Source organism: Nomascus leucogenys, chromosome 21 (genome assembly GCF_006542625.1).
Source record: "Nomascus leucogenys isolate Asia chromosome 21, Asia_NLE_v1, whole genome shotgun sequence".
In the NCBI taxonomy this organism is placed as follows: Eukaryota; Metazoa; Chordata; class Mammalia; order Primates; family Hylobatidae; genus Nomascus; species Nomascus leucogenys.
This window is the reverse complement of record NC_044401.1, coordinates 45,263,700-45,276,954: the sequence shown is the minus strand read 5'-3', so window position 1 is coordinate 45,276,954 and position 13,255 is coordinate 45,263,700. Positions and strand designations below refer to the sequence as shown.

The 13,255-nt window shown below is 42.3% G+C and overlaps 1 protein-coding gene across 16 annotated transcripts in view; it reads right to left on the bottom strand.

Moving 5' to 3' along the window:
* Window positions 1-13,255, bottom strand: part of KALRN (kalirin RhoGEF kinase) — a 694,786-nt gene that overhangs the window by 81,748 nt on the left and 599,783 nt on the right. For 11 of the 16 annotated variants that reach the window (XM_030802195.1, XM_030802198.1, XM_030802200.1 and 8 more), the window contains one exon: window positions 10,568-10,663. The exons of the other annotated variants lie outside the window; for them this stretch is intronic. In XM_030802195.1, coding sequence (XP_030658055.1) covers window positions 10,568-10,663 — 96 coding nt within the window. The remainder of the gene's footprint in view (window positions 1-10,567; window positions 10,664-13,255) is intronic. 16 annotated transcript variants of the gene reach the window in all.

Sequence of the window (13,255 nt, the reverse complement as noted above, 5' to 3'; positions counted from 1 at the left end):
GGAGAAAACAGGCAGTGGTGGCCAGGTTTCTGCCATAGTGAGGACTTCTGCCCCACCTGGAGCTGAGGGCACAAATAGTCTCAGAGGACAAAGGAAAAGGTATATGGGGATAGAGCAACAAATATTCCCATAGTCGATCCAAGGATGGGGAATAGAAATGCAAATAGATTCAAATATGTGACGAAGTGTGGAGGAAGGTCATCCCCATATTTGAAATGAGCACATTTCCTGGGCGCTGGATCTGGGATCATATACTCATAACCTGCCCCTTCTCTGGGCACCTGTAAACACTCTTTACATACTCCCTGCACGGCATTCATCACATAGTATTGTAACCACTGATTTGAATTCAGGCAAATATTTATTGAACATGTACTACATGCTAAATATTTGCAAAGTGCTGGAGAAATGAGGATGAATAAGACACAGCTCCCTGGCCTCCATAATCTAAGCCAAAACGGGCACTCTTGTAGAGACACAGGGTACAATGGAGGATGAACAAAAGGAGCAGGTGGCTCTATGGTGGGGTGGAGAAGGAAAGGAAAGACTTAATGGAAGAGGCAATGATTGAACTGAGAATGGATAAATGAAGAGACTTTCACTGGATATGCCAATGGGAGGACATTCCAGGCAGGAGCAGCATTGTGAGTATAGGGTGAAGGAGCAAATGACATGGGAGCAGCCTGGGAAGCTGAAAGTAGCCTGGTGTGGGCAGAGTACAGAGCGTGAGGGAAGGAGGTTGGCAAGTAACTGTATGTTTTGTGGGTCTGGGTGAGTAGGTATTAAAGGAAGAGGGGATGAGGAGTGAAAACAGAATCCTGGAGAAGTTTGCAGGGATCAGATCATAAGGAACCTTGTCTGCATGGCATTAAGAAGTGGAGACTTGGCTGGGAATGGTGGCTCACGCCTGTAATGCCAGCAGTTTGGGAGGCTGTCCTGAGAGGATCATTTGAGCTCAGGAGTTTGAACCGAGCCTGGGCAACATGGCGAGAACCCCATCTCTATTAAATAAAAAAATTAAAATTAAAATTAAAAGAAAGAAGTAGGAACTTTACTTTCTAAGACCAATGATGGGAGGGTTGTAAGCAGGGAAATAACATGTTTTGATTTAAGACTTAGAAATGTCAGTCTTAATGTTCCAAAGATATTTTCATAATTTGGGACAATGTCTCTGATGTGATAGTAAAGAGAAACAGAACTTAAACTTTAAGTACTTTATGATTAACTACACTATTTTTAAAAGGGTCTAGAAGAAAACGTATCAAAATTTCAACACTGAATATGTCTAGATGATGATTTACGTTTATACTCTTGTCATTTTTCCAAATTTTTTTGAATAAGCATATATTTCTTTTATTCATCAGAAAAGAACTATTAATTAAAAAAAAAAATGGAAAAGAGGCCGGGCGCAGTGGCTCATGCCTGTAATCCCAACACTTTGGGAGGCCGAGGCGGGCAGATAACCTGAGGTCAGGAGTTCAAGACCAGCTTGGCCAACATTGTGAAACCCCATCTCTACTAAAAATACAAAAACTAGTCAGATGTGGTGGCACATTCCTGTAGTCCCAGCTACTCGGGAGGCTGAGGCAGGAGAATCACTTGAACCTGGGAGGTGGAGGTTGCAGTGAGCCGAGATCATGCCACTGCACTCCATACTGGGTGACACAGCAAGGCTCTGTCTCAAAAAAAAAAAGTAAACGAAAGATCCCTCTAGCAGTCACACAGAGAGATGTCGGACTAAAATCTGAGAGGAAATGATTTCCAACAGTCCAGGGAGGAGAGGATTTTGAGCATTAACCCTAGAGACTGCGAGCTCCATATAAGGAAAATTCTGTGCTTGATTTCAAAGCCTGGTGTACAGGAGGACTCCAAGAATTTATTAAATATGCTATGTAACTTGGGAAGAGATCAAAGCTCATGTGATGATACAATGGGTAAGCTGGCTGGTCCAGTACCACCTACCACACCAACCAATCACCTCTTAGTTGCTCCTCTTTGATAAAAATTTGCATATCACAATTGTTAGGATGGCTATTATGAAAAAAATAGGAGATCAGGGTCCAATTCCCAGACAGGGAGGCAGCAAAAAAAAAAGTAAATAAATAAATAAAAATAAAAAATAAGAGATAACAAATGTTGGCAAGGGTGTGAAAAAAAGGGAACCCTAGTACATGTTGGTGGGAATATAGATTTGTATAGACATTTTGGAAAACAGTATGGAGGTTCCCAAATAAATTAAGAATAGAATTATCATATGACCCAATAATCCCTCTTCTGGGTATATACGCAAAGGTAATGAAGTCAGCTTTTCTTAAAATATCTGCACCCCCATGTTCATTGCAGTATTATTTACAATAGTATGATATGGAAACACCTAAGTGTAATTGATGGACAAATGGTTAAAGAAACTGTGATACATACACACACACACACACACACACACACACACACACACACAGAGAGAGAGAGAGAGAGAAATATTATTCAGCCTTAAAGCACAAGCAATGGGGAAAGGATTCCCTATTTAATAAATGGTGTTGGGAAAACTGGCTAGCCATATTCAGAAAACTGAAAGTGGACCCCTTCCTTACACCTTAAACAAAAATTAACTCAAGATGTATTAAAGACTTAAACATTTTTAAAACCTAAAACCTAAAAACCCTAGAAGAAAATCTAGGCAATACCATTCAGGACATAGGCATGGGCAAAGACTATGATTAAAATACCAAAAGCAATGGCAACAAAAGCCAAAATTGACAAATGGGATCTAATTAAACTAAAGAGCTTCTGCACAGCAAAAGAAACTACCATCAGAGTGAAAAGGCACCCTACAGAATGGGAGAAAATTTTTGCAATCTATCCATCTGACAAAGGGCTAATATCCAGAATCTACAAAGAACTTAAACAAATTTACAAGGAACAAACAAACAACCCCGTCGAAAAGTGGGCAAAGGATATGAACACGCACTTCTCAAAAGAAGACATTTATGCAGCCAACAAACATGAAAAAAAGCTCATCATCACTGGTCACTAGAGAAATGCAAATCAAAACCACAATGAGATACCATCTCACACCAGTTAGAATGGCGATCATCAAAAAGTCAGGAAACAACAGATGCTGGAGAGGATGTGGAGAAATAGGAACACTTTTACACTGTTGGTGGGAGTGCAAATTATTCAACCATTGTGGAAGACAGTGTGGTGATTCCTCAAGGATCTAGAACCAGGAATACCATTTGACCCAACAATCCCATTACTGGGTATATACCCAAAGGATTATAAATCATTCTACTACAAAGACACATGTCCACGTATGTTTATTGCAGCACTGTTCACAATAACAAAGACTTGGAACCAACCCAAATGCCCATCAATGATAGACTGGATAAAGAAAATGTGGCACATATACACCATGGAATACTATGCAGCCATAAAAAATGATGAGTTCATGTCCTTTGCAGGGACATGAATGAAGCTGGAAACCATCATTCTCACCAAACTAACACAGGAACAGAAAACCAAACACCGCATGTTCTCACTCATAAGTGGGAGGTGAACAATGAGAACACATGGACACAGGGAGGGGAATCTCACACACTGGGGCCTGTCTGGGGGTGGGGGTCTAGGGGAAGGATAGCATTAGGAGAAATACCTAATGTAGATGATGGGTTGATGGGTGCAGCAAATCACCATGACACGTGTATACCTATGTAACAAATCTGCACGTTCTGCACATGTATCCCAGAACTTAGAGTATAAAAAAAAAAAAAAAAAATCCTGCCATTTGCCACAACACAGATGGACCTGAAGGTCATGATGCTGAGTGAAATAAGCCAGATACAGAAAGAAAAATATTGCATGATCTCATTTATATGTGGAATATTTTTTTAAAAGGTCAAAATATACACAAACATATATACTGATAGAAAATAAAACAGTAGTTACCAGCAAAGTGGAGAAGGCAGCTAGGAAACCAGGACATGTAGGTCAAAGGATACAAAGTAGCAAATCTGTAGCATGAACAGGTCTAGAGACCTAATCTACGTGAAGATTATCATTAATAAAATTGTATTTGGAATTTTTGTTAAATAAGTACATTTAGCTACTCTTTAGGTACTAATTTAGATTTCCACCAAAATTTTATTTAACCAATTAAAATCTAAATTTTAGCTACTTTTGTCCCACATGCACAAAAAAGTAACTGTGTGACATGATAGATATGTTAATTTGCTTCACTACAGTAACCATTCTACTATCTATGGGTATCCCATAACATCATGTTGTAAACCTCAAATATACACAATAAAATTTATGTAAAAAAATAACACATGTCTGTGGCTGTCACTTTGGGAGGCTGAAGTGGGAGGATTGCTTGAGCTCAGGTTCAACGCCAGTCTGGGCAACAGAGCGAGACCCCGTCTCAAAAAAACAGAACAACAACGAAAACCTTATGTAATATTCTCTGGACAAAAAGCATGAGATCTAAGTAATTCCTAGGCAAACTGTTGGTGGGTGTAGGGACAATACACAGTTGAAAAGCTTAAGTCTGGATTTTCCGGGCCAATGACATTTCAGGTTTGTAACTGGGCTAAAAAAAATTTTGTGGAGGCTGGGCATTGGTGCCTCACACCTGTAATCCCAGCACTTTGGGAGGCCACTGCAGGAGAATTGCTTGAGGCCAGGAATTTGAGACCAGCCTGGGCAACACAGTCAGACTCTGCCTCCACAAAACAAAAACAAAAAGAAAAACAAACAAAAAATGGTGGAAATCTAAACTTTTACCTTCTTACAAGAACCTCAGTAATTGGCCTGGTGTGGTGGCTGATGCCTGTAATCCCAGCACTTTGGGAGGTTGAGGCGGGCAGATCATGTGAGGTTGAGAGTTCGAGACCAGCCTGACCAACATGGAGAAACCCTGTCTCTACTAAAAGTACAAAACTAGCCTGGTGTGGTGGCGCATGCCTGCAATCCCAGCTACTCAAGTGGCTGAGGCAGAAGAATAGCTTGAACCTGGGAGGCGGAGGTTGCAGTGAGCCGTGATCACACCATTGCACTCCAGCCTCGGCAACAAGAAACAAAAGCGAAACTCTGTCTCAAAAAAAAAGAACCTTGGGAATCTCTTCCACGGAAGAATGCTAGAAGAACCCAGTCCCTGGAAACATACACCTCTGCAATGGATATGATGAGGCCATTATTTTTTCCCCATCTGGATTCTGAACTTTTGCTCACTCCACCTGGCTATTGACAAAACAAGTTAATTCTTCCAAAGGGAGGCAAAGCACACACACAAATACAGCCTGGCTGTGGCCATGTTCTTCCATGATCCACAAGGCTGGCCCAAGGAGGAGATGAATGCTGTCAAAATAGGAGAAGCAGAGGGTGGGAAGTCTTGCTGAAGCAGGTAGGGCACATTCTCAGGGTGCCAGGCCACCAAGTAGACTAAATAGGAGTTCAGTCCTGGCCAGTCTTCCCTAAAGGCAGAGGATTATTAGCCAGGGTCCACTGGGGCCATCCTGAGCCCAGTGAACTACGCCAGTGTGCCACCCAATGATGAGCTCAGAAAGGGGCTTTCTTTTCTTTTCTATCTTTTTTTTTTTTTTTGTAAAGACGGAGTCTTGCTTTGTCACCCCAGGCTGGAGTGCAGTGGTGCGATCTCGGCTCACTGCAACCTCTGCCTCCCGAGTTCAAGCCATTCTCATGCCTCAGCCTCCCGAGTAGCTGGGATTACAGGCGCATGCCACCACGCCCATCTAATTTCTTTTGTATTTTACTAGATATGGGGTTTCACCGTGTTGCCTAGGCTGGTCTTGAACTCCTGAGCTCAGGCAATTTGCCTGCCTCGGCCTCCCAAAGTGCTAGGATTACAGGTGTGAGCCACCACACTCGGCCTAGGGGCTTTCTTTCCAGAGGCTTGGTCTTTCATGCCAGGAAGATGGTAGAATTCTGGGGCTCCAGGACTTCAGTTTAGAGATACACTAGATTCTCACATGGCGAGGAAGCTCTTGTTTCTCAAACTTGGGGAATAAAACCAAATTGTATAGACTGTTAAGCTATTACCCTGCAACATTCACCCAACCAATCTATTGCTGGCAAATACTAAGTTTCCAAGTGCCCAGCTTCATACCAAGCTACAGGAGATGAGGATGACACAGTTCCCTTTCCCTGTCCTTCACAAGGCAGTTGAGGTGGCTAAGAACATTTGTAGATGCTTGATTATCAGTTTACAAAGCCCGTTCATGCCACTCAATTATCATCATAACTCTCTTGGGATTAGATTTGAATAGACAGAATCAGCATCGATAATAAGTGAGGTAAAAGAGAACCCCAAGTAGACTAAGTAATTTTCCCAGGACTATACAGTAGACAACAGAGGCAGGACTAAATCCTAGGTCTTCTGATTCCTTATACACTCACTGCCAGCAGCAACAGTCCACAAGTCTAGAAAAGGCTTTATTAAAAATCACACAGTGAAAGCAGGGGGAGCCCTATTCCTGGCTTAGAGATAATCCCTTAATGCAAAACCCAGAAAAATTGTGTTAGTTCTATCTGGGGAGTTGGGTGAGCATCCTTTCTTGATAAACAAAAGCACGGATTAAAGACCAAGGCTGGTAGCAAGACCACAGAAGGGCCCATTAACGTCCAGAAGGACTCATGGGTGGGTGGTGACTCTTCGGGAGTTTTATCTGCACTGCAGATACACCCTGTTTTTGTTCCTTAACAGTAGGTCTTGTGCAGCAGAGATCCTAACTCACTGAGGCAGAAGCTTTGGTGTAACAATGACCAAGTGACCATAAAGCACCAGGGGCAGCTCTGGGAGATAGGAACATGGGGGATCTCATGGCCTTTGGGTGGAGCCAGGGAGCCAAATGAATTCTAAAGCAGAATTCGGTGCCACGGCTTGAGCAACCAATAAAGCGGAAAGACTTTGAGGACTCAGTGAAGTCCAAGAATACCAGATGCTCCTGTAAGATGGAATTGAACTCTGTAAAGTGGAAAGAACTTTATTAGTTCTTCCTGATATGGAACGAAGAGAACTCCCACCCATAGGTCTAGGTGCTGCCCTCTGGGGTAACAAAGAGTTAGTTGCTCTTTGCAACCTCATTCCCATGGCAGTGCTTCAATTACTAGAAGACAGCTCTCATGTGTCTTCTCCTAACTTCTCCCCATAGTTAACCTTGGTTTCCTCAACTTTCCTTCAAATTACATGGACTACATGGTTTGGTTACCTCCTCTGGGCCCCTCCAGTTTGTTCAAGAACATTGTAGAAGGCTGCATTTAGAATAGAATAATAGAATGCATTGGCTGGGCATGGTGGCTCACGACTGTAATCCCAACACTTTGGGAGGCCGAGGTGGGCGGATCACTGTGGTTAGGAGTTTGAGACCAGCCTGGCCAACATGGTGAAACCCTGTGTCTACTAAAAATACCAAAATTAGCCAGGCATGGTGGTATGCCTGTAATCCCAGCTACTCAGGAGGCTGAGGCATGAGAATCACTTGAACCTGGGAGGTGGAGGTTACAGAGAACCGAGATCATGCCGCTGCACTCCAGCCTGGGTGAAAGAGTGAGACTCTGTCTCAAAAAAAAAAAAAAAAAAAAAAAAAAAAAAAAAGAATGCATTATTCATACACAGCTCATGACTTGTATGGTCTGAATACCTTTGAATACTATTGCTTCTTTTGATCTGTACATTGTACTTTCGTTAACCAAGCCTGTGATAATACTATCTTAGCAGCTATCACACAGTTGTACTTAGTCAAATAAATACTCCAGAGCTTTTATGAGCTCTGAATCTTTTCTTCTTCTAAGCGGAAGAACTGATAAGGAATAGGACTAAAAGTCTTGAAGGTGAAAATGCAACTTAGTGCTCCCAAGCATGGCTGAGATATTCTCAACCTAGTATTGTTACATTGCTATCCCATGTGGGAAGGGAAGAAAGAGAAAGTGGTAGAAAGAACCAAGAATCAAATTTTGGTAGGAAGATTCTAAGAAACCAAACCACTGCTTCCTCTTTCCTTTCTGTGACGTGAGCTTGGTTTTACATGTGAAGCCAAAGATAGCTCTAATTCTGGGCTTACTGTAGGTTCTCAAGAGTAGTTATTGCTGGAAGAAGTTAAATCCTTCATTATGGCAAACTCACCACAGAAAGGACATTCATTCAATAGACATTTATTGAGAGCCTATAATAAAGCCAATCAACACCAATGCCATCCCACATCCCCTCCTCTCTAGAAAATCTGCTGTGATGGGACTTTTCTATGTCTTTGCTTACATGTTTAACACCATCGATCACACAAATTAGTGGTCTGGAGACTGTCAGCAGTGCAAAGCTTAGCAGTAGTAGTGGGCAAAAAGGTAATCCAAAATATAAAAATAGGCTCTGGAAACAAGTGTTCATGAAAAACCCACTAAGTGTACAAGACTTTTTTATACTAATAGAGCAAAAAAAAAAATAATATCCTAAATGACTTACCATCTAGCTAGGGAGGTAAAATGCAAATGAAAACATTAAGATATTTTAACAAATTACGCCACAGAGCTACTTAAGAGCTATCCCACGCAGTATGTGGCTTTAGTAATTACCATGGGATTACAATGGAAATTTGGCCTGGGCTGGTCAGAGAAGCCCTTGTAGAGAGATTTGAGTAGGACCCTGAATGACCACTATGCTCTAGATAAGCAAACATAAGAGGGAGAACATTCCAGAGAAGTGGGGCCATATGAACAAAAACTTGGAGGGAAGAAAGCCAAGTGTGAGTTTCAGGATAGCAAAGAAAACAATTTGTTTGGAACAGAGTTCATCAACCAAATAAATAACTAGATGCTGGAAAGGTAGGTTGGAGAATAGGCTACAAAAATATCAGAATATTAGGTAAGTGTGGACTTCATGTATAGGCCAGTGATTTCCAAACTTTGATGATATATCTCTGTCACTGAAAATAATTTTGTTCGTGTAGCCCCAAACATGTAACTTGTTTATAAATTCTACATCTATGCTACTGTACTATCATCATATACATAAGAAAACACAAAACCATTTTAAAATGATATAAAGAGGCTCTAATATTTTCTTCCCATACCCCAGTAAGTTGTCTTATGTACCTGAGGGCACCCCCACATTGGAGACCACTGCTTATGTAGCCAAGAGGGAGGCAATAAGCAGTGTTTACAGAAGACCAATTCGGGGTGAAGGCAGACTCAGCGGGGAAAAGGCAGGCAATGGCTACTGCAATACTCCAGGAATGAATTCAGGGCCCATGCTCAGACGGTAAAAGAAAAAATGCAAAAAAGAAAGAAAAACGATGACTTTAAGAAAAAAATTAAATATAGCATTTGCAGAATGAAGAGGGTATATAGGTTGGTGTGGAGAGGGAGAGCAAGTGAGAAGCAGTCAGAGAGGGGTCTTTGAAAGTCAATGTAGTGCCCAGAAGAGTACTTAACTCCTGCTGGGAGGAAAAGGAAAGATGGCAGGAAAATGGACAATTTTCAAGAGTTTGACACTAGGTACTGAAAACAGCAGGTTTGTTTTTTTTTTCAATTAGAAAGGAAAATTTAGCAGGAAAAGAATAAAATCATACATATTAAACCTCATTTATATAGTATATGCTGGGATATCTGAAAAGGGAGCTACTATAGTCAAAATTATTAGGTAGCTTTCCGTAGAGCATCCATCATTTTCCTCTAGCTCCTGGGCCAAGTGATTAATAAGACTGCCCAATAGAAGTCTGGCAGAAGCATAGACATTTATCCTAATGAGAATTGCAGGAAAAGCTAAATGGGTGATATGGATGAGAGGGAAAGAAAGGAAAATGCTTCCAATTGTTATCCTGTGGTGATACACTTAAATGTAAAAACAGGAGAGTGGAGGAACAGCTCCATCCTAATGAGCTATCCAAAAAGGGGCCCTTTCACCAGCATTATGCCAAACCCCCAAACCTGCTCAGACTCATCACCTATCCCTCCAACAGGCTGATGGGTCCGTGAGACAGTCACAGGCTAGACAGGCTGCCAGTGGCTTATGTTCAGTTTTTCCCCCCATCGTAGGGCTAGGCACTGACTCTCTTAATTTATTGTGGTGAGGTATCCACACACTTTTGCCCATTCCCCTTTATAATCAGCAGTCTACTTTTGAAAGACTTTGTATGCTGGAAGGCTACCCAAGTCCCCATAAAATTTCCTAGTGCTGTCAAATATCCAATCAGTGTGTTCTGGGTCTCAGCATCAACAGTGTACTAGCTTCTGGGCTAACCAAATATATATCAATCACTGACTGAATGCCACTTGCCTGTGGGCCGCTGGATCAGGTTTACAATGAGGTAAGTTTGTCTTGGATAGTTTTCAACTTTCATCAACATTGCAGCCCCCAAATGATCTATTAACTCCCTATACCCATTCCCAAATAAAGTCAAAAAGGGCTCTGGGGTACAGCTTTTTAGAAACCATCATTAGCTGCAATCACATAGGAGGAATGAGGACAGGTGCAAAAGAGAAAACGGCAGACAGATGCAAGGCTGGAGCAGTGTGGAAGTGAGACACACACAGAACTGCCTCCAGGACCCCCACTTACCAGCTTGTTTTTGACCAACTTTTCTATTGCATTGACAAGATCTGCAGCAGTAGGTACTTCAGTGGAAGCCTGCCGGGCTGCTAGCAAAGAGGACGACTGCAAGACATCAGGCAGCAGAGGAAAAGCAGATTAGCAAGGAATAAGGAACAGTGATCAGGAAATAAAACAGAAAGTCCAAAGCTCAAGCCGGGGAAGGGAAGCAAAGTTCTGTGTTTAGAGGGAAGAGGTGACAGAGGGAGAAGAGTGTGGGTGTAATACAGGCCTGCCCAACCCCTTATCGGGAATTCTAGCCAGCAGCAAATGGATGGGACTAGGCGATCCTTAGGCAGGCCTATGAAGGAGGGGAGAGGAGAAATCACTGACTTCCTGGGAGGCCTACAGACCAGGGCTGCACCTACTGACAGCAACAGCTTGGAGGGCGGGGGCTACTGCTCCATGGGCAAACAAGACTTTGGCTACTACACAGCTGCCCGTTGCTGTTTCGGGGTGTGAAGTATTCAACAAACCCAGCCTCGAGTGTGTCCAAAAAAGGAAAACAGTCCTTGCTTTACTACAGCCTTAGATATAGAACTTTATTATGTGTCCAGCAAAAATGCTAGGGGCAGGACCCTTAGAGACCAGCAAGCTAGATAATCACTTCCTATATTCTCTCCCTCTCTTTTCCTCTCCCCCTCTGCCCCTGACACACATACACCCTTACCCCTCCACAAAGCATAGCTGGCTCTGGTAAGGCCCCTGAACTGGAACACTAGGAAGTAATAAAAGGCTTTAGCAGGAGTCCTGAAGCAGCCAGGAACTACCCTGTCCATAGTAAAGAGAGACGACTCCAGGACCTCCCTGTGTCCCTTTTCCCCTGCACCAGCAGTGAGGAGTTGTCCGTGTGGTTGTTTGTGTGGTCAATGGTTTGGGGCTTCCTGTTCACTGAAGGATGGTGGTTTTTTGTTTGGCTTTTTCTTCCTTCTTCTACCTGAGAAGAAACTGGGGGAGAAATGGTTAACCCTGCACAGTATGTGTGTGCTTTTACTTCCAGCTTATCAGAGCAGAGGGCAGTGGTGTTCCCAAGACCAGGACATAGGCTCCTTCAAGTTTGCCCCTTGGGTTGGAGGGAAAGTTTCAAAAATGAAGCTTCTCATCTAATCTAAGTTACTTTATTAAGTCTTTGCTTCTGAGATGGGAGGAAAATAATTATAATTAAGGAAGATATAACAATATTCTTTTTCCTCTCTTGGGGAATACAGGAAAAAGCTTACGTCTATGTGGAAAATCAAGTTATCCTCTTTTTAATCCAGTAATCCTACTCCTGGGAATTTATTCCAAGGACAGAAGTCAAAAGAAAAAATGCTGTAGATACACAGTGATCTGTATGTAGTAGTAGTATTAGCCATAGTAGCAAACAATGGAAACACCCTGTTAGGATGTCCCCAACAGGCTGATCAAACACATTATGGAACAGCAAATAGGCAAAGTTTTCTCCAGCTATTAAAATTACAGCTAGGAAGAAAAAAATTCATGCAATTTTAGGAAATGGTAGTAAATAAAACATTGGACACATCATATGCCTATTATAATTGTAAAAGTAAAACGTACACACATATGAAAAAGATTAGAAGGAAACATGGAGAAGACAATTGCACAATATTACAACGGTGAACTTTTAAAAATTCCTTTGACAGTGTTGTAAAAATTGTTTTAATAAATCCAACTCCATTTGCTAGATGCTCTGAAGTTCATCCCACTCCCAAACATTTATAAAAAACATACAGAAATCAAACAAGCAGGAATAAGGAGAGTTCATGTATCTGAAAGGAGACTGTTGCCATCTGCCCCATTTCTGGATAAGGAAAAGGCTACACAAATAAAGGTAAGTCAGAATTCTCAGTTAAAAATTATCCAGAAACAATGTAACATCCATTTCTGTAAACAAGCTGTGTTTGAGAGAATTAGAGAGAGAGGGTGGTGACCTTCTGCAAGCGGTGCCCTTGCACAGAGGGCTGTGTGAGACATGGGCACCCTACTCCCCAGGCCACAGTCACTGTTTATAAAATACATTACAAGTAGGCAGGGTCTCATTCCCATCTCAAGGTGAAGCACCAGCACTTCTGTCTCAGGAACCCAGGATGGTATAACACCAGCCTTCCTACAATGTTTCTTCCCAACAATCCAGAGTCAAAGAGCTGGCCCTGAAGACAGGGCCACCAACATCACCTAGGAGGGGCCACGACTAGGTGAGTCACATCATGGGGGCAGCTGCCACGTCTCAGAGTCCCTAGACTCTGTCCTTCCAGCCTAGCACAGAGGAAGACTTCAATTAATGTCTGTTGGTTAACAATTCAAATGCAAAGCAGAGAGAATTAAAATAAGAACTGAGATGTCACCAGAAAGGACACACCCGCAGACGGTGCTTTTTGAATTGTGTACTCAGTGTTATTACAGAGATTTGTTTCCTGCTTACACTTGCTGGGCCACCTCCTGGAAGGAGGCTGTCCCACTATAGGGCAGAGCACTAGAGAGCACAAGAGAGCCTGGAGGGACAGGTAGACAAGCTGCTGCATCCACTACCACCATTGCAACAAAACAGCACTTAAAAAAGCAAATGGAAAGTGCCATACAGTCAAAACCCAAACCTGCCGCTTCCACATCCAGAGTCTAAGAGAATCAGCAACACTTAAGGCAAAAAAAAAAAAAAAA